A 23,001-nucleotide genomic window follows, 5' to 3' on the forward strand; every position below is an offset into this window, starting at 1 on the left:
TTGGCCTGCCATGAATTTCCTATTTTTCCTAATAGTTCCAGAAATGATAAAGGGTCCTTTTTGTTTACAACATGCATTTAATTTCATTCACCTCAACAAATGGCCTGTTCAGGTGATTAACGTTTATAACTCTGGCCGTATCTTTACTCATTAATATCTTCTTAAAGATTAACCACCCTTTTTAAGCTACTCAATGTATAGAGGCATAATGTTGCTAAAGGGTCATGCACAACTCATTTACACCAGCCAGTAACAGTAAGATAGACCTATGTTGTTGCTTTACAAATCTTTGACAACTTGAGAGGTTTTGCTCTTCAGTTGGTGCAGGGGTCTATGTTCTTTCACAGTTCTTAGACTGGCATACTTTCAAAACCCAAAAATGGTGTCAAAAAGAAGTATACCTTCAAGGCACCATTCTCTCAGCACCTATGAGGTCCTGTTTGCAGCTCTCTTTGCCTTACTGGTGGCACTCTGTGCTGGATTATTTGCAGTGTCCTGGCTGGCAATCGAGGGATCAGAAAGAGGTAAGCCCTGTGGCTTTGGCTTAGGAAGAGACTCTCTGATGAATGTGCCCAGGTTAATCTCAGTTATCCCACCAGGATGTCTTATCCGTTTCTGTGCTCTCATGACAAGACACCTATGTCGCATTCAGATGCTTTCGGTATCAAGTTTGGAATTTAATTCAGAATTCAAGCATGAAACTAAGCTTTTTAAAATAAAAGATGTCAAGTAAGTTTTTTTTTTTTTTAGTTTTAACATGTAACTAAATTTCATAGCCCAGATTTCTTCTGATGGAATTTAAATCATAAATATATTAAAATGTTGTTGACTATTCAAGTCAGTAAGTAGGCAAGGTTAAAGGAAATATATTATTTATTTCTAGGGAATAACAGTTTCATTTTCTTATTAGTCCAACAATAAGAATACAAGGGAACTTAGATAAAATTGTAGACTTTGCACTACAAGAATACAAGGGAACTTAGATATGATTGTAGACTTAGGTCTCAAACTGCCTGAATAGCAATTTTTAATAAACAGAAATAAAGAAAGGTAACCATTATTTACACCTAAATTATCTATATCATCAACTTTTCAAAGATCTTCAAATATATTCTCTTGCTACAACAAATCTATGATTTAGTTGTTATTGTTACCCTTATTTTAGAGGTGAGGAATCAGAGACAAAGAAAGTTAAGTAATTTGTTTAAATTTGTATCAGTACTTTATAGTTTTAAAAAATAAGTCCAATATAATTCCATTTAAATACTGTATACAAGGGATGTATTTAGAAGAAAAAGAAAATTTGGGATATTTTATACAGAGGTTCACTTAGACTTTTAGAAAAGCATCTGCTCTGGTCTTAATTAAACGCTAAAAGTAACTGGAACAACATGTAATCATTTAAGAGTCCATTGGAATCTTAATGTTCAATGAAGTTACAAAAGTTATTTTACAAGCAAAACAAAAATAAATATTTATAAATGTTAATGCGATTTAATAGAATAACTGAATATAAAAAAGGAGTTGAGTTACATCTAAAATAGAATATTAGAGGACAAAGCCATGCTACTTTTAATGCATTGCTTTACTTTTTATTAAAAATCATTTTACACTTACAAAAAGATTGCAAAAATTGTAGGTTCTTATATAACGTTCGCCTACCTTCACCTAATGTCAGTATCTTGTATATCCATAGTACAATTGCTACAACTAAGAAATTAACATTGGTACAATATTATTGACTGAACCACACATTTTTATTCAGATTTTGACAGTTTTCCCACTAATGTCCTTTACCTGCTCAGGATTCAAACCAGATTTCTACACAGGAACAGTTATCCTGTTCCCTCAGTCTCCTCCAGTGCAGGACAGTTCCTCAGTCTTTCTTTGTATTTCACATTTAAATATGCAAGTCTAAATGTAATTTTGAGTTTTTAAAAACAAATGAAATAGCATAAATGATAATATATTCCACCAATTATGCAATGATAACTGTTTAGACTGAACTTTATGCAACTTTATTGCTTAAATTGTTTCTAATGTTCTTTCTGGTCTGGGAAGTTTGGTGTCAATGTATGACAGATCCCGGGTTCTAAAGTATGTCAGTCAGTGTCCAAATTCCAGATCTGTCATGTGTCATTATCACCTTGGGAAGTGTTCACAATGAATCTTAGCCCCAATTTCCCCATCTGGGAAAAGGAGAACTGACATCTTCTTATACCATAATGTAAGAATTATATATCATTATTACCATATTTACTAATGATTTCATCATTGTGTTTCAGTTGAAGTGTCTCATTTTAATTTAAACATATGTCAAAAAAGATATTCTGGTAAAGGGATTATGCAAAACTTGATGGCGCATTTTATTACCCATGTTTATATTCAATTTATTACCTTTCCACTTACATTTTTTATTATATGGGATAATATATTTCCTGCAGCATTCTCAACAACTTTTCCAATAAAAACAGTCACCATTTAATGGCAAAAGGTCATACATGCCAACTTTATAATTACTAGAATAAAAAAAGTAGTTTCACATCTATCTTTCAAAGTAACACATACACTGAAATCTTCACAGCAATCCGCATGTAGAAAACCAACAGTGTCCCTGGATGCTGGGGGTTCAAGAAGTATCTGAAAGCAACTACAAACTTCTAAAACTTTTAATGGTCCATTTCTCACCATGAGTCCCTGGATCAGTTCTCCAAATTGGTGAAAGTTTATCCCTTATCTTCCAACAGGAATCTCAGTAGTAAAAAAATAAAATAAAATAAAATAAAATAACACTTGGAGCTTAGACTGTGGGTTAGATTTCAAAGAAAAGGAAAAAAAATGGTAGGATAAAGAAGTTTATTTTTAATCTTGTAAAACAACCATATAGCTTAAAAAAAAAGCACCTAATTATGGAACATGAAGTCTGCAAAGAAAAAGCAAGAACCACCACTCCAACACAGGAAGCAAGAACTTTAGGTCTAAGTATCAACCGGAATGTGCATATTCTCTCTTATTCATGACTCATATTGTTAGTGTTTATTTCTTATTAATTCATTTAGATGCAGTGTTTGGAAAAAGTCACAAAGCCAGAGGGACATTGAAAATAACAGCTGGAGCCATGTATAATCCTAATTTGCAAGACAAACTCTCAGCGGATTTCAAAATTCTTGCTTTTGACCTTCAGCAAATGGTAGGAGACTGTATTTTTTTTTCAGCTGATTTAAAATTTCAAAACATAGTTTCACTAACTACTTGCCAAAAGATACATAGATCTCATTTTCTTACTTTGAGAAAATTAGTAAATAAATGTAATAAATGTATTTATTATACATGTAGTAAATAAATGTGCCCAGAATGCTTAAATATATGAGTCCTATCACCACAGAGAAGAAAACGGCCTATGATCCAATTCTAAACAGAAAAAAAAAGATCAATTTGTTTAAAATGTTTTATAAAAGTTTAAATCTTAAATACACTGTTTTTTAAACTTTTTTTTAGATAGATGATGTCTTTCAATCAAGTAATCTGAAAAATGAATATAAAAACTCAAGAATTTTAAGATTTGAGTAAGTACAGCTCAAAAATTTTCTGTTAGAAAGAAGGCCCAGAATCACAAAATAGTGATTTTATTTTATTTTTTACTAATATTTGGTAAATGTAAAACAGGGTGACCCACTGTCAAGAGAAAAAGGAACACTTAAAATTTTCAACATTTTTCTAAGGATTTTATGAGGAAAGTGGCATAGCATAAACTTTCATATTAGTAGCAAATAATAACGCTGGATAATTTATCTTAAGTCAACATGTTTCTCTCTCCTGAGTAAAATCTTTCAAAAACACATGGATAGGGCTGAGGTTGAATGTATGCAAATGCACACAGAGTGTTTCATTTGCTCTGAATGTGTAAAAGATGCTCATTTATCACACTCCATTTACACTGAAAGTCACAGAGAAAAGACACTTATTCACTGCTGCACTCAGAAAGCAAAGTCACTACCTATAAAATGTGAATATTCATTAATTTTAATTTTATTAATTTATCATTTACTACACATATATCATTTATTGTGTACTGACTAATGTTACTAAACATTACATGGCAAGTTGTATATACAGTTAGTAGAATAGGAATTCAGGAGAGGGAAAGACTGTAAATGATGCAGTCTGCCTTTGCTTGCCTGCTTTAGGTTGGAATGCCCACAGCTTCAGTGGGAAATTCATTGTCATCCAACAAAAGAAAGCGATTCGCACTGCTTAAAATGGATTCCATTATACAAGGATATCTGATAAAAATTAGGAATCCATTCTCAACGTTGCTGTGAACATCATTGTTACTGAGGTGTTTTACTTGTTTCTTTGTAATTTGTTTCTAGAAAATTATTTCTTATTCTCAACCACATCTTTATTTCTTTGACTCTCACCCACTGATCCTGATGGTAGCTCTTAAGGTTTTACAGAATAAATATATCTCTATCTTTAGATTTCAGTCTTTCAAATACCTGAAGACTGTTTCTAGTGTTACTATTTTAAATGCAGGTAGGTACTTTCTGGGGTTTTGTCTAAGAAAAGCACTCTGACCTTCTATTTTTCTTTACCCTCTCCGTGTAGGCTTCTGCACTAGCCCTACCATATCACCTGTACACTCGCAAAAATACCCTGCTTTCTCTCTTTTGTATACTTTTTCACTGCCTAGATCTGCATTTCTTCCTTACTATATATTGCATCCATCATTACAATCCATCCTTACAAGCCATTAAGAACCAGTCCATGCATCTCCCACAGGGATGGTCACATGATACTCTCGCCCCAGTTAGGTATGTCTCAGACCTGCTCACTTAGCATCCTGTACCTACAAATAAATTAACAACTGTCATACTATAATATAATCGTTAATGTGTCTCCTTTGTTAGACTATGAGCTTCCTCAGGGCAAAGAATATCTTTGATACCTGTATTTCCAGAACCTAGTTAATGTCTGCCTCAGAGGATGTACTTTATAAAGTCCCAGAAAGTAAATAAACCATTTCCTTGGCACCTGATGTTGATATACTGAGTACTATGTTAGGTGCCACATGTTTTATTTAGCTCTTGTCCTACAGGTATAAAAATAACTATACTCTGACCAGGGCATTAACTTTTTGTTATCATAGAATTTTAATTAAAAAAAAATCTAAACTAGTTCTCTGGGAGCACAGAAGTGTTACAAATTCAAGAGCCCCTCAGGTTGGAAAGGAGAGTCATGGAAGGTTTCATCTGATAAGCATGAGACAAGACTACTTCAGGAGAGAAGAAAAGGGAAGCTATTTCTGTTACAGAAAGGATTGTTGCATATTAATGACGTTTTTCTGTCAGTGAGTGTCCAACAAGATGTTGAGACAACAGGAAGGTGTTGAAAATAAGCCTAGGAGTCTGACGTTTAACCTTTTTCAAGTGGAAGCCATAAGGGACTCTAGGTCATTGGAGAAATTCAGCGAGTCTAACTGGAAAGTGAGTCTCATCTACTACCTCACATCAAGAATAACTGAGTCAGAGAGCCTTGTGACAAAGACACTTGGTAAAAGAATCTTTAAGTCCTAGTGACCAAATAGAGGAAGGAAGGTCAACTCAAAGGCAGAGATCTCATTTAGGAAAACAATGACAAGGTATGGGGGCTCCTGGGTGCTCTGTTGGTTAAGCAGCCAACTTTAGCTCAGGTCATGATCTCACAGTTCGTGGGTTTAAGCCTCATGTGGAGCTCTGCTGACAGCTCAGAGCCTGGAGCCTGCTTTGGATTCTGCCTCCCTTTCCCTCTGCTCCTCCCCTTCACTCCTGCTCTCTCACTCTCAAAAGTAAATAAACATTAAAAAAAAGAAGAAGAAAAGAAAAACAATGACAAGGTCAAATGAGGATTATTTAATGGGCAGAAGAAAACTCGGGGACTTGCCATTTCTTGTTGGAACAAAACTAATCCTATCAGTGGAAGTCATAATGAAAACAACAAGAATAGAAAAAAAGTTTAAAAATCTCTTTTGCTCTTTCTTTCATTTCTTACTTCTTTCTCATCTATTTATTTACCTGTACTTATTCTTGGTTGAATTGTATATTCATGACATCTTAGTCCCAATGGCCAAACAACCCTACACCCATCTACTGTCTTCATTCCAGCTACCATACAGAGGCTTCTACCCTTGTTTTCCAGGACTTATTATCAGCAAGAGCCTCTTTTATGGGCTCAATATCAGAACTGGAAGGAGACATGTGGACTCTTAGGAAAGGTTTTTGTTTGTATGTTTGTTTGGTTTAGGTTTTTGTTGTTGTGTTTTGTCTTTCTCAAAAGAGTATTTTTATAATATTTATTCAATATTCTGTGATAATAAAAACATGCATGCAAGATTTTTTTTTTTGTCACTTCAAGCAATCTGTCTATTTTGGAGTATGTAGATTCAATTTCTCTTTTCCAGTTTTGTAGAGGATTGAGTGTGGATCTGTGCATTAAAGCCTTAATTCAGATTTTTTTCAAGTATTTTAGCATTCCTTAAGGAGAGTTACCCCAGGTACTTGCCTCTCATATCAGGCTCTGCTCAGTGAAATCCATACAAAGCACAGAGTCCATTGCAGAGTTTATTAGGATAGTTTTGCTAATGGAAGTCTTCATATCCACATGTTTACAACATGCTGGATAGCTTTATTTTTACTAGATGAGGAAAAATTGCTGAATATAGACTTTTATATATATAGGCCTAATGGATGATCAAAACCCCATTTATCAAACCCAGCATTTTCTTTGATATTTAATAAGTAATCTTTTATTTCTCTAGAAGGTAAAGCCACTATACTGGAAACCACAAATTATTGAGCTGAGGAATTAATTCTTTCTCTTCCTTCATAGCTACCTAGAAGACCAATGTAGTACCTAAATCTTGCTATGTATTTTATAATGATTCACAAATAATACACTGTATCAATGTAGAGATACTTTCACCCAGTTGTACCTGAACTACGATTAAATCAGAAGTAAGATTTGAAAGATGCAATGCAAAAGAATTTCATGAAAATGTCTGTAAGATAAATTATAGGTCAGTTCTTGGCAAGACTGAGAAGAGAAAGAAATTCAGAAGCAGGAAAGAAAGCAACTAGCAAACATTTAGATTTACTTTAAATAATCATTTATAAAATGACATACTCAGAATAAAGCGGCAGACTCCTAATTACCTTTATAAATTATTTTAATTTTAAATTCCAGTTGATAAAACGGGCAACAAAAATAACTGAATTCTCAACTAACCATATCCCCACCAACAGTGTGGATTAAAAAATCCCTTAAAATACCTATTTTCCTTTTTCTTACTGATTTCAATTAAACTCACATTATATTCACATGTATATGGTCACATTATAGCACTCAGAAAACTAAACTTAGTCATCAAGGTATCCTTCTTTCCTTTTAAAAATATCCCTCAATATCGGGGGACCTGCGGGGTCCAGTCGGTTAAGCATCTGACTTGATTTCAGCTCAGCTCATGACCTCATGGTTGGTGAGTTCAAGTCTCCCATCAGTCTCTCTGCTGTCAGCACAGAGCCTGCTTGGGATTCTCTCTTTCTCTGCCCCTCCCTCGCTTGCACATGCTCTTTCTCAAAATAAATAAACATTTAAAAAATTGTATTACTTACTATCAACTCCTGCTCCTCTATTCAAGTGTGTGTGTGTGTGTGTGTGTGTGTGTGTGCGCGCGCGCGCGCGCGCGCGTGCGTGTGGCCACTCTGCAGGTTTGCTCTCCTCTGGGAACACTTAATGTTATTCTGCTTTGTGGAAAGTGCTTTGATTCAGAGAGCATTTAGCAGTTGATTCTTTTAATAAAGTGCTGTTTACCCTTTGTGGCGATATGCAGCTTATTTTGCCCTTTGAGCACAGACAAGTCACAAAGTTAGGAAAGGAAAGGCTTTTGTTTACTCAGCAACCCTAGAGGTTATCAATATCATTAACAAAATAAGAGATAAGAAACATTTTGATTTATTGCACACAGACTTTCCGTACAGTGATAGGATTTATCTGCTTTACAAAAAAACTCAGATATTCCACTGGAATAAGTACTTTGAAATGAAAACGGCCATCGCTATGTTGTTGTTGTTGTTGTTGCTGTTATTTCCCTAAAGGAAGAATTCTCATTTACTTTAATAAATAAAATCAATCTCACAGCAGTGATAGAGATTGGTATCATACCAATCAAATAAGAGCTTTAGCTTTCTCATTAGGTAAAACACAAATGTTTATTATGTTTTTCCCTGATTTCTATATATATGTCTCTTATCTCAAGATTTACACTGAGGAAGAGAAATTTTAAAAAATACAACCGTATGTGATATATGCTAATTAACTGGAATTAAAATAAAAAGCTTAAAAACACAAAAAGATATTTGTAAAAATAAACAAATAAATGTAGATATAGAATGTGTAACTCTTGCTCTTCTAAAGTACAAATAACTAAATAAAATGTATAATTTGCAGCTAAGAAGATACATCTTTATGTATTTTTATGCCTGGTTATGAACTAATATAATCATTTTCAATGCAATGAAGGAAAATGCCAGACTTGTATTTTCTTTAACAAAAATGCCTTACTTCTTCACTCTCTAACTCAAATAAAATAAACACAAGTATTCAACCAAATTAAACATGTGGAGATTACATAAACAACTCAGATTCAGGGGTGCCTGAGTGGCTCGGTCAGTTAGCTAGGCATCCAACTCTTGATTTTGGCTCAGGTCGCAATTTATAGGTCAGGGGTTCAAGCCCCACCCATTGGTTTCTGTGCTGCCAGTCCAGAGGCTGCCAAGTATTCTTTGTCTCCCTGGCTCCCTGCCCCTCCTCCAACTCATACATGCTCACTCTTTGATTCTCTCTCTCTCTCTCAAAATAAATGAACATTTTTTTTAAAGAAACGGCTCAGATTTCATCAGAATTGAATTAAAGAATTAAACTATCTCCTGTGCAATCAAGGATAAGTTTAAAATTTTGATATGAAGACCGAGAAATGTATTTTAATCCCGTCCATATTTAATCCAGTCCATTTAACTATATGGGGGCAAAGGGCGGTTAAGGAGGCATAATTAGAAGAAGGAGGAGGAAGAAGTGCAGGAGGAGGAGAGTAGAGGGATGGGGTGGGAAGGAAGTAGGACAGGGAAGAGAGTGTCAGAGAGAGGAGGAGGAAGGAGAGCAGCAGAAGGTGAGAGAGACTTCTCATTTATAAAATTTGGTCACTATGATTAAATTAAGTTAAACATTCTGACTTTTAAAAATTATTTATTTAATAGAGATGAAGTGTGAAGGAAGAGAAAAATAGAAGATTCTATCTCCTGAAATTATGGAGGGAAAAATTATCTATCTGTTCGTCCCCAAACCCAACTAGCTACCTTTCCCATTTATTTGATATAAAAATCTAGTAAAAATGCAAAATAAAAACCTGGACCTGCATCTAAGCAAACGTACTGTATTGTCTTTCCTCTCAACAAATAGTTCCTATGGTGTTGATAGTGATGGTGTTGGCAGTATGGGAATGGGAAGTATACAAAACCACACCTGTAAACAGAGACTCTGGACTTCATTCCTATCTCTGAGAGTAATAGGCTGTGTAACTCTGGGCAAAGTTACCTACATTAGTCCAGGCCTCAATCTCCTTGTTGCTAAAATAACAATGTTGGCCAACATTAGGTACAAAAACAGAGTAATCTCTCTTTTCTGGAGCTTCTGTTTAAATAAACATGGAATAAAGCCTGGAAGTTGTATGCCAGCTAGGATTTTTTTTTTTTAATTTATTTATCTAAATTAAACTTTGTTAACATGCAGTGTAGTATTGGCTTCAGGAGTAGAGCCCAGTAATTCATCACTTACATATAACACCCAGTGCTCATCCCAACAAGTGCCCTTCTTAATGCCCATCACCCATTTAGCCCATCCCCCCACCCAAGATCCCTCCATTTCTTTTCTATATTTAAGTCTTTTATGGTTTGCCTCCCTCTCTGTTTTTATCTTATTTTTCCTTCCCTTCCCCTATGTTAATCTGATTTGTTTCTTAAATTTCACATGTGAGTGAAATCATATGATACTTATCTTGCTCTGACTGACTTATTTCACTTAGCATAATATACTCTAGTTCCATCCACGTTGTTGCAAATGACAAGATTTCATTCTTTTTGATTGCCGAGTAATATTCCATTGTGTATATATATCACATCGTTTTTATCCATTCATCAGTCAATGGGCATTTGGGCTCTTTCCATACTTTGGCTATTGTCTACAGTGCTGAGATAAACTTTGGGGTGCATGTGCCCCTTTGAATCAGCACTCCTGTATCCTTTGGATAAATACCTAGTAGTGCAGTTCCTGGGTCATAGGGTAATTCTATTTTTAATTTTTTGAGAAACCCCCACACTGTTTTCCAGAGTGGCTGTACCAGTTTGCATTCCCACCAACAGTGCAAAAGTGTTCTCTTTTCTCCACATTCTCACCAACATCTCTTGTTTATTGACTTGTTGATTTTAGCCATTCTGACAGGTATGAGGTCATATCTCATTGTTGTTTTGATTTGTATTTCTCTGATGCTCAGTGATGTTGAGCATCTTTTCAAGTGTCTGTTAGCCATCTGGGTGTCTTCTTTGGAAAAGTGTCTAATCATGTCTTCTGCCCATTTCTTCACTGGATTATTTGTTTTATGGGTGTTGAGTTTGATAAGTTCTTAATAGATTTTGGATACTAACCCTTTATCTGATGTCATTTGCAAATATCTTCTTCCATCCCACTGGTTGCCCTTGAGTTTGCTGATTGTTTTCTTCACCATGCAGAAGCTTTTTAAGTTGATGAGGTCTCAATACGTCATTTTTGCTTTATTTCCCTTGCCTCCGGGGATGTGTCTAGTAAGAAGATGCTGTGGTTGAACTCAAAGAGGTTGCTGTCTATTTTCTCCTCTAGGATTTTGATTGTTTCCTGTTTCATATTTAGGTCTTTCATCCATTTCAAATTTTTTTTGTGTATGGTGTAAGAAAGTGGTCCAGTTTCATTCTTCTGTATGTTGCCTTCCAGTTTTCCCAACACCATTTGCTGAATTATTTTCCATCGGATACTCTTTCCTGGTTTGTAGAAGATTAGTTGGACACACATTTGTGGGTCCATTTCTGGGTTCTTTATTATGTTCCATTAACTTCTGTGTCTGTTTTTGTGCCAGTACCATACTGTCTGGATGATTACCGCTTTGTAGTACAGGCTAAAGTCCAGGATTGTGATGCCTCAGTGCTTTGTTTTCTTTTTCAATATTACTTTGACTTCGAGGTCTTCTGTGGTTCCATAAAAATTTTAGGATTATTTGTTCCAGCTCTGTGAAGAATGCTGGTGTTATTTTGATAGTGATGGCACTGAATGCATCAATTGCTTTGGGTAATATTGACATTTTAACAATATTTGTTCTTTCAATCCATGAGCATGGAATGTTTTCCATTTCTTTGTGCCTTTTAAAATCTCTTTCATAAGCTTTCTGTATTTTTCAGAGTACAGATCTTTTACCTATTTGGTTAGGTTTATTTCTAGGTATTTTATGGGTTTTGTGGCAATTTCAAATGGGATAGATTCCTTGTTTTCTCTTTCTGCTGCTTCATTATTGTTGTATAGAAATTAAACCCATTTCTGTACAATGATTTTATGTCCTGGATTTTCTGAATTCACATATCAGTTCTAGAAGTTTTTTGGTGGAGTCTTTCTTATTTTCCACTTAGAGTATCATGTCACCCGCAGAAAGTGAAAGTTTGCCTTCTTCTTAGCCAATTTGTGTAACATTTATTTATTTTTGTTGTCTAATTGCTGAAACTAGGCCTTCCAGTACTTTGTTGAACAACAGTGGTGAGAGTGGATATCCCTGTTTCTAACCTTAGGGGGAAAGTTCTCAGCTTTTCCCCATTGAGGATGATATTAACCTGTGGGCCTTTCAAAAATGATCTTTATGATGTTGACGTATGTTCCTTCTAACCCTACTTTCTTGAGGGTTTCTATTAAGAAAAGATGTTGTATTTTGTCAAATGTTTTTTTCTGGATCGATTGAAAGGATCATATGGTTCTTATCCTTTCTTTTATTAATGTGGTGTATCACATTGATTCATTTGCAAATATTGAAACAACCCTGCAGCCCAGGAATAAATTCCACTTGATCACGGTGAATAATTCTTTGGCCAGTTAGGATTTTTAGAACTCCAATTAACAACACATGACCAGAAGCCTCTGAGTGGCTCAGTTGGTTTAACATCCTGCTCTTGATTTTGGCTCAGGTCATCCCAGAGTTCTGATCCAGTCCCATGTCTGGCTCCACCCCAAATGTGAAGCCTGCTTAAGATTTTCTCTCTCTCTCTCTCTCTCTTCCTCTCCTTCTGCCCCTCCCCTGTTCATGCTGTTGCTGTCTCTCCAAACACACCACACACACACACACACACACACACACACACACACACACACACCAAAAAGTGCCATAAACAGCAAAGGCTGTTATCATCTGACATCACAAGAAAACTGGAAATTTCAGCAGAGGTTAAGTCAATGGTACAATGACAATGACATAAGCTGGAATTTGGGTGCTTTTCTTCTTTCACTATGCCATCTTTAGCTTATCAACCATAGCTTGTCTCAAGGTCCCAAGATGGTAGTGGCAGTTCTGACAATCACATGTAAATATAATAATGTTGAACAAAGAAGAGTAGTAGTCTACTATGAGCTTTTTTCCAGGCAGATATGGACAAATTTTCCAGAAGTTTCTCACCAGTGTCCCGTCAGATTCCATTTCATTCATATGGCCTTGGATAAAACTGCCATTGACATGAAGAATGGTTGGAGAAGACATCACATTTCCTGAGAAAATGGAGAGTTATTCTCAAATAAAATTAAGGATCAGTCAGCATGGAAAAATTAATGAAGGTGGAAGAGTAGATAAAAAGACAATGTGTGACAAAATGTACCTGTTTCAAAGACTGCAAGTGGTTCCATGTAGGGGTAAATTTGGGGAACTCTGAACTTAACAGTCACTGAGGAATCTTCTCACTTACAAGATTTGGTTACTATGATTTATGCGAAGTTAAACATTTTGACTTCTAAAAATAACTTATTTAATAGAGGTAAAGTGTGAAATTATTACATCAGAGTAAGCCACTTCATTTCCAAAATGAGAAACCAGCTACAAAGACAACAATCCCTCTGCTAAACTGTGAAACCTGAATAGTGGCACAGATATTAAGAAAGAATATTGTACCTGGAGGACATGCTGATCTACTATGATATTCAAGGAATGTTCTGATTCAATATATAGTCCTGGAGGGAAAAACATTGCAAGCTCTACCAAGACAATGGTATGGACAGATAAAGAACATTTTTAGAGTTGAGGAAGTCCTTGAAGAATCTTATTAACTTATAGATACCACAGGGTATGAGTGTAACTGCCCAAATTTCAGAACCAGCAAACATACAATGGAAAATTTGATTCTCCTTAGGCTTCCTCTTTAGGGTCCAAGTATACTCTGAGTACCCTCAGCTTTCTGAGGGGCACACGATGGAGATCAAGACTAGAGTTTGGTTCCCAAGTGGTTTTACCCCAGAAGAATACCATGAGCCAAGCAGAAGTGTAGGCAGGAGAGCAAAAGTCTCTCAAGTATCCCTGTTGGGCCAAAAATTTATTCATTTTTTTATTGTTTAAACTGTAAACAAATTACCAATTAATCAAACTTTTTAAATGGATGTTTCAGAGCAGGGGGTAAATAAAAGGGAATATAATTTGGGCCATATAATTTGATTCTAATGTTATGGTCAGAAATAATGTAGGCAAAATAATCCCAACTCCTGACTATGAGACGGACTGCGTTTCCCCAATAATCCCACATATATGAATCTTCTTTCTATCCCTAGAAATCAGGGAATATTTTGATATTTTTATATTAAGAATAGAGAAGAAAAAGTAGACATGATTCATTGCTCTAAGCTTGCTATCAGGCCTTTATAAAGTACATAGAAAACTCTGAAATTAGTGAAACTATCTTAGACTTTTCCCAACTTAGAAATCATCTGTGAAAAATTACGGATCCACACTTTTCTTTCCTTTGCACAGTAAATTAAGAGTAAATATCATGATACCATGTGATTTTGTTTAATATGACACAGGTAACCTAGGGAAGAGCCTGGCCTGAGGATTATGGTGCTAATGTAGAACTCAGAAAACTTTAATTCTGGATATGTCTGTGTTCTTGGACAAACACTTAGTTTTCCAATCCCCTTTTCTTCCACCTGTAAATTAAGGTAATATTTGACATAACCTACCAAGGTTTACTACACAAGTGTAACGAGGTGATAACTGTAGAGAATTTCAAAGACCCCTTACATGAATTAAATACGAATCATTTGATGAAGGCTGACTTTTTCCTCTTATATCATCTTTTGCTTTACAGAAATGGCAGCATTATAGTTATATTTGACCTTTTCTTTGCCCAGTGGGTGTCAGATGAAAATGTAAAAGAAGAACTGATTCAAGGCATTGAAGCAAATAAATCCAGCCAACTGGTCACTTTCCATATTGATTTAAACAGCATTGATATCACAGGTATCTGTGAACATTATTTGATTTCTTTGAATCATTAAGCTATGAAATTAAAATTCTAGCTATATACCAGGGAAGCAGTGGGATCGTCCTTGACTTTAGGAACATGTCTTATTGCCTGAGGTAACACATTTACATGAGAAATGTGAAATATGGAGAAATCATATTTGAAGAAAAATACCAGTGAGGAAAAGTTTCTAAAATATCAAAAAGGTTCTGAAAATATTGGCATACATAAATGTTTGTGGGTTGCATCACATTCTTGGCATTTGTCAAGTACACCCTAACTTTCCAGGAACCCTCTGATAGTAAGAAACACTCATTACTTTCGGATAGAGTCATAGATGTTATTAAATTACAAAGTCACATGTCAAGCCCACTCTAATTAAGAACTTACAAGGAGAGGAAAAAACATAGAGAGCTCAATGAGTTTGATTCATCCCAGTTATTTATTAATAAAAAATAAAGCTTCATTTTTAAAATAAGTAATTTTAATTTTTTTAGTGTTTATTTATTTTTGAAACAGAGAGAGCACAAGTGGGGGAGGGGCAGAGAGAGAGGAAGACACAGATTCCCAAGCAGGCTCCAGGCTCTGAGCTGTCAGCACAGAGCCCAATGCAGAGCTTGAACCCATGACCCGCGAGAACATGACCTAAGCTGAGGTCTGACACTTAACTGATTGAGCCATCCAGGTGCCCCTAAAATAAGTAATTTTAAAATAAAAATAAATCAAAGGGGAAGAGATATAAGGCATTAAAAATACTAGTAGGACAATAATGTCTATCAACACCTAGGTTATTCTAAATTTTCCATTCTAGTTATCCTCCATCTAATTCAGTTCAACAAACATTTACGTATATCTTCATTGTGTTTGAAAATAATACTACTAATTTACCAGATCTATCCACGTCCACCATCCCTTGCCTGTAAACCTTGGAGTCAGGTAAGTTCAGGAATTTGGAAATTTTGGGACTTCAGAAAGTTAACCAGTATATAAATACCCACATCAAGTGGAATAAAGACAAAATTTAAATAGCCTAACACCAGTTGAAGCAGTTTTGCTATAGAATGAGATCAGTCAGTACAGGTTTGTCTCTAAATCAAATATATAAAAACATGCAGAAGTTTTTTGTCTTGTTTTTGATTTTGTAATACTAGATATGAAAGTTGCTTCTCCTTACAGTATTGGCTCATCAAGCATAGTTTTCTCATTCATTGAGTCTCCTCCTGTATCCTGCTGTTTAGGGAGAAGACAACTAATGCTCTTAAGAGCTTCCTCTACTGATGGCTTTGTTCCCTCTGGCGCAAAAGCTGGAGCAGGGACGTTGTGGATCTTTGTCTGATTCAGTTGAGCTAAAAACTACTACTATGAGTTAGAATAGGTGATTTATCTACGAAACATTTAATCTTTACATTAATCTTATTACATCGTGTCTTTACTAACCCTCACTTTACAGACGAGAAGACAAAAACAGATAATTTTGATAAATAGCCTTAAATTACATAGGTATTTAGAGTTAGATGGAAGATTCTGACCCAGCTGATCTGACCCCAATGTCTGTGCTCTTAACCATTATGCTAGTTTGTTTACAATGTTTTTTTAATGTTTATTTATTTATATTATGATAGAGAGAGAGCATGAGCAGAGGAGGGGCAGAGAGAGAGAGGGAGAGAGAGAGAATCCCAAGCAGGCTTCACGCTCAGCTAGGATCCCAAATCGGGGCTCTATCTCACAACCGTGAGATCATGACCTGACCCAAAGTCAAGAATCGGATGCTCAATTGACTGAGCCACCTGGGCAGCCCTGTTTACGATGTTTTTATCTTTGAACAGCATTGACTGATACTGTCTCAATAGTCATTTTCTTCTAGAAAGTTGGGTTCTTACTATCTTTAGTTGAATATGCATCAGTTTCTGAAAGTCTCTTCTGGCAAATGTTTTAACAGATATGCTGAAACTTATTTTCATGACTCCCTACAGCTGGACTATTTATGGGTGGTTTTTAAAAATATTTATTTATTCAATAAAAGTATATCTTTGAGTTATCTGAAATAAATATCATAGATGCAATAAACTATATCATCAACTCAAGAATATGCTCCACACATAGAAGTTACATTTAATTTGTTGAACTCTGTTAGCACATATTTATGAACATGATAGCAAGGTTAATTTTAGATATTTAAGTTTAATGAGTTTAATATTTACTTGTATCATGTGAATTTTTTAATTTATTACATTTAAAATTGGTTGAAATTTTTATAAATATCTGGAATTTTTATATAGCTTACAGCCAAATCAAATCATAAAAAATTAAAATATTAAATTATTTATGAAAAAAATCTTATAAATCTTGTTTTGTTGTCTTCATAAATCTACCAAAAATTGTTTATGGAGCTGCTATAGATCTTGTAGGAATGAGACAATGCAAAAATGAAGAAATACTGGAATAAATAACCTAGTCAGTAGAAAAGAATATACCTCATAACATACTTATCTTAAATACAGTTTTAAATAAAATCAAATTGACCAGATGGGAGTTTTTCATAAGGAATGCTTTGGTTTCCTTTATACTGTATATAGTTGTCATTATGTTTTTAAAACTATTAAATATTTTAAAAAGAGAATAAAACAGCTAGTTTTTATCTTTTGTGTGAAAAGTACTTTTTATTTAAATAAGACTTGGTTCTCAGTAGATATTATTATGTGCAAGATTAGTTTGACATCATCCATATATTTCAGTGAAAAACTACTGACTAATTTTGACATGTTCTGGTGTGCAATGTTATATTAGCTGTCTTAAATATAAGTTATCCTATATAACTATGATGAATAGATATCTTTTTTTTAATATGAAATTTATTGTCAAATTGATTTCCATACAACAGCCAGTGCTCATCCCAACAGGTGCCCTCCTCAGTGTCCATCACCCACTTTCCCCTCCCTCCCACCTCCCATCAACCCTCAGTTTATTCTCAGTTTTTAAGAGTCTCTTACGGTTTGGCTCCCTCCCCTTCTTTTTTTTCCCTTCCCCTCCCCCATGGTCATTGGTTAAGTTTCTCAGGATCCACATAAGAGTGAAAACATATGGTATCTGTCTTTCTCTGTATAACTTATTTTACTTAGCTTAACACTCTCCACTTCCATCCACGTTGCTACAAAAGGCCATATTTCATTCTTTCTCATTGCCAAGTAGTATTCCATTGTATATAAGATTCTCAACGTCACTCCTCATCAGGGAAATACAAATCAAAACCACACTGAGATATGACCTCATGTCAGTCAGAGTGGCTAAAATGAACAAATCAGGAGACCACAGATGCTGGAGAAGATGTGGAGAAACAGGAACCCTCTTGCACTGTTGGTGGGAATGCAAACTGGTGCAGCCACTCTGGAAAACAGTGTGGAGGTTTCTCAAAAAATTAAAAATAGATCTAGATATCTTTCTTAAATGAGTAAAACAAAGCAAACTTTTTGCATAGGTAAATTTTATATACAGCACATACAGATTCTGGAAATTCATCAAATGTATCACAATCAAATAATAATAGAAACATCCAGCATAAGATAGGATAAAATGGAAACTCTATAGGATCAGCTGTCCTTTGAACAATATTCAAACTGCATTCACTGTTTTGTAATATATTTCTATTATAATCCCAAACTTCAAATCAACTTTGCTTTATTCCAGAATCTTTGGAGAATTTCTCTACAGTAATTCCTGCCACAACTTCAGGTAAGTACTAATGGCATTTTTTTAAATGTAACTTGGGGGTGTCTAGGTGGCTCAGTTGGTTAAGCATTGGACTTCAGCTCAGGTCATGATCTCAAAGTCTGTGAGTTTGAGCCCCACATTGAGCTCCGTGCTGACAGAACAGAGCCTGCTTGGAATTCTCTCTTTCTTTGCCCTTCTCATGCTCTTTCTCTCAAAAATAAATAAATAAACAAAGAAAATTATATACACATACACACACACACACACACACACACACACACACACACACACACATATATACACACATGTATGCATATATTGGTGGTCATCAAGCTCCATGACATTAGAAAAGGTTATTTTTAATAGCCCTTTCTAAGATGTTTATTCTTCATATTAAGAAGTGTACATTTGGTTAAGAACAATATAGTTCATAATATTGCAGAGTTCATAATACCTAGTTACACATACCAAGGGCATCCATCTTTAATTTCAATATTCCTTTCATATTTTAAACTCTATTTACATATGGTGTATGTATGTGTGTGTGAGAGTGTGTGTGTATGTATGTGTAGCATTCTAAATTGTGGCTCTAATCTTACAGGCTTGGAGATGAATCCCTAACATTTATAAGATCACTAGGAATAAAGAAAACAGCATTTAAAAGAGAAACAAATGATGACTTTCAGAATATATTGCATTCTTAAGAAAGGAAAAGCCAAAGCTTAATGTTACCTTTGCTCTGTTCCAGCATTTTCTTACTCCATCTTTCTAACTATAATTGATTGCTACCGCTCATAAAATTCAGAACTTCACTTTGTCTCACCAAGATCATACCACTATCAAAAGAGTTTGCTTTGAGAAATTGTTAATAATTCTAAAATTAACCTAGCTGATCTTATAATGTAAAATTATTATGTTGTAGAAAAATTATTTAAATCGAATTCAGGAGATTTAAACATCAATCCTGGCTCTGCCAATTACCAGAACCACTGGACACATCTCTTTACCTCTCTGAAAATCTACTGCCCATAAATTGCAGATAATAAAATTGTTCTGAATATTTCAAAGTCATCCCAAATATCAAAGTTATACATAAATGATTTTTAAAGTATAAATTGTTATAGAAACTATAAATATATTACTTTCAGTATTATCTATTATCATGACCATTTTTATAATATTTGAAAGATCTACATTTTTTAAAAGTGTCTTCTTGGGCCAGGTAGTATATTTTACCAGCATTGCCTCATTTATTCCTCAGAATGATCCTTTAGAGAAGTAATATTTTTTTTCTACTTAAAAAGAAATAAATAATAAGCAATGTGCCCAGAGTCACATAGCTACTAAGTGTCAAACTGAGGAATTAAAAGCAATATCTTTGGACCTCAAAGCCCATGGTCTAAGCATATCTCAAGCTTCTGCTTCACATAACATCAGATTAACCTAGAAAATTTGAGTCTAATATCATTAAGATATTAATGAATCCTTGTGTTTGGTTATTGATCATTGAATAACATCTTCTCTACTTAGAAAATAAAAGATGACTTAAAATCTAAATACCTCTGCTCTACAATTCTAAAAACCAATGAAAACATAAAAGACTTATTCTTGGATCCAGATACAAATGACATTTTCTTAAGTTAATAGATAATCATAATTCACAGTAACTTTAAAAACTCTCAGGTTAAATATTAAACATGGAGAATACACAATAAATTCTTAATAATCAGCTTAAAAAGGTAATAATTATCTTAACACCATTTCTTTTTATAGGCAAGCTAACAACCGGCCGTCCTCTGGCAACTCCAGGTCAGTTTAAGTAATTTTATTCATACCTTTTTAAAAAGTTTTTACTTGTTTTATTTTAGGCTCTTGAGAATTCTCTGCTAACACAGCAGTTAATGTTACTCTTATTTTATGAATAATAAAATTGCAACATAAAAGTGTGCAGCTTTAGCCTAAGATTTCACCAAAAGTGAGCAATAATTTAAGGCTTATGTTTGGATTATCTGACCTCATGCTAGTCGTCCATTAGAACTCTGGTTATTATCTGACACTAAGAATGCCACCAATAGGATCAAAATGCTTTCTAGAGGGAAGTAGGTTTCATCAGATGTGAGGGATTTTTCTTCTTTGATTATTCTGTCTCCATACAAAGTAGAAATGCTAGCTCTCTCAACACAATCCAGGTTGCCAAACCAACACCAAAATAACTTTAGGTTCATTCATTCAACACGTTTTCAGTAAGTGGCTACCTTGTGCTAACTCTGAATATGTACCTTTGATGTGCCCATTTCTCTGCATTCCTGGTAATTGTCTACTGTGTCTATTTGTCAACTAAAGTGCCTTCTCAGGTCCCAACTTAATCTTCATGTTGAATGGCCTGGGTGTGTCCCTTACCTTTCAGATAAACTCCAAAAAGGAAATATTGTACATATCTTCAGCTCCTAAGGTAATACTGTCATTTTTATGTCATTAGAATTCATATCAAATGTTATATACATGCAAAGAAAGAATATTTGTAAAACTATAAATGCCCTTTTGAGTAAGACTTAATAATTCTTGAGTAAACTTGTTGACATGATGTTTGAAAAGCAAAGCAATACATGAATCATTAATCAAAATCCTTTATGAACCAATCCATCACACCTCAAAATCCACAGAGATTGTTTACAGTAGGAAAAGGCTGCCTGGAGTTGTATTTAGGTGTGAACCCATAGAGCAATACAGCTTACTAAAATATAAAGTTGTTCTTTATCACACAATCTCTTTTCCAATGTGGAAGACTATTTACAGCATTTAAAACAACCTTACAATACACTTTCAAACAAATGCTTTTAGGATTGATAATGGTTAATTCCCTTAGCCTAAAAATAAGCTGAAAAAGTAAATTTAGTATATTTTGAGAAATATCTTTCTTTGTATTTTTTTTAAAAATTTTTTAACATTTACTCATTTTTGAGAGAGAGAGAGACAGCATGAGCAGGTGAGTGGCAAAGAGAGAAAAAAGGGAGACACAAAACTCAAAGCAGTCTCCAGGCTCCTAGCTGTCAGCACAGAGCCCAACGAGGGGCCCGAACCCACAAACTGCAAGATCATGACCTGAGCCGAAGTTGGACACCCAACCGACTGAGCCACCCAGGCACCCCTGAGAAGTATCTTTCTAAAACTTTGAAAGTCAGCAACAAATAACCAAATTTGTGCCAGTTTTCTATTTGCCTATTGGTTTACTGAGTGATTCCTATAAACCATAGTATGAGGACATCTTAGGTGTTTTAAAATGCCTTAAAAGAAATGTGTGGAAAAAAATCCATGTTAGAGCAAGAAAGCCTTGGACTTAATGTAAGTGTTTCTCCCCTCCTATCCTGAGGACAAACTTGTCAAAAATACAAGAAGAGGTTGAACTCTGTGATCAGTTTTCTCCGTCCAGAGGAGATGGTGATTGGGGGACACAAAGATCATGGGAGTGATACTTCCCTCATACCCTTCTTTCCTGGGAAGTGAAGCAAAAATCTCCTTTCCCACATGTAAGCTACAGGGATGGGATCAATATACATTTAGTCCTATCTTTCACACTTTAGGCATTGGATATTTAAAATGAAGACCAAAAAAACCAGCATACAATCATTGAAAAGGCATAGCCAAGTCCATCATTAACTAATTGCACCAATCACTATATGTGGTGTTCAACAAGCTACCTAGTCTTTATTTTTTAATTTTAGACTAACATACATATCTGAGAGAACAATCATGAGAATTAAAAGAGAGATAACACCGATAACACTGCACTGTCTCAATTCATGACTGATGCAAAGTTAGATTCCTTCTCCCTTTCCCCTTCTGAGTTAAACAGGAAAAAAAAAGAGTTGCAATACTTTTTTTAGAAATATTTCAAAAACTAAACTAAGGTTAAAACAAGATCATTGTACCTGGTAATGTTCATTTAATCTGATCTTTTATTTGACTAAAAGAACTCCATTTCCAAAGCTTTCTTATTATTGAAAACTGTATCGAATTACTTTAATCAATCCTCAAAGAATCATACTAAGGTAAGGAAGTGGGAACATCTTATATTCCCTTTTTTACTGGATCCATGAGTCCCCAGTCATCCATTCCATTTGTGCCTCTCATACAGCGAGATGCTATCGATTTATAGAGGGAACGAGGCAATTACACTTGAAAACCACAGTTTCCAGGTAGTAATTTATTATGAATATGCCTTTCAGGGATGTTAAGTTTATTCTCATCTTTATGTGCCTGGAAGACAGAGTTTGAGAAAAATCAACAAATGCATGCATCATATACCTGGCATTAGTGCTATTATAAATTCTGCCAAAGAGAATTTTTGTATGATAGCGAGTACAAAGTCCATGAGGATTATGTCCTATTGTTCAACTGCCTTTGTTGCCAATTACTGTAAAGTTTTATTAACCCATTTGGAACACTGGAGGAGGGAGATGGGAACCGGGATTGAATTCCACTGATTGATTTCTTGGCTGCTACAGCCAAGAGGGGCTGTTCTGGGCGATTGTTCAAATGCTTGAAGGATTTCTAGAATATAGCTTGTTCTAGTCTTTTGTTGCTTACTACGTAGGCAATGATTGCAGAAAAACAAAAGTTTCACTATTTTGGACTTTCTCAGTTTCATACAAAATGCAATCTTGCTCCAATACTACTATGTGGAGGGGATTGG

General features: G+C 34.8%; 1 protein-coding gene across 1 annotated transcript in view; it reads left to right on the forward strand.

Annotated features, from left to right (window-relative positions):
• The first annotated feature begins 379 nt into the window (after positions 1-379).
• The window catches only part of TMPRSS15 (transmembrane serine protease 15), a 121,145-nt gene continuing 98,523 nt past the window's right edge, over positions 380-23,001 (forward strand). The window contains exons 1-5 of the mRNA XM_045036720.1: positions 380-524; positions 3,060-3,190; positions 3,499-3,566; positions 14,445-14,596; positions 20,082-20,117. Coding sequence (XP_044892655.1) covers positions 380-524; positions 3,060-3,190; positions 3,499-3,566; positions 14,445-14,596; positions 20,082-20,117 — 532 coding nt within the window. The remainder of the gene's footprint in view (positions 525-3,059; positions 3,191-3,498; positions 3,567-14,444; positions 14,597-20,081; positions 20,118-23,001) is intronic.

Source organism: Felis catus, chromosome C2, assembly GCF_018350175.1.
Source record: "Felis catus isolate Fca126 chromosome C2, F.catus_Fca126_mat1.0, whole genome shotgun sequence".
Lineage (NCBI taxonomy): Eukaryota > Metazoa > Chordata > Mammalia > Carnivora > Felidae > Felis > Felis catus.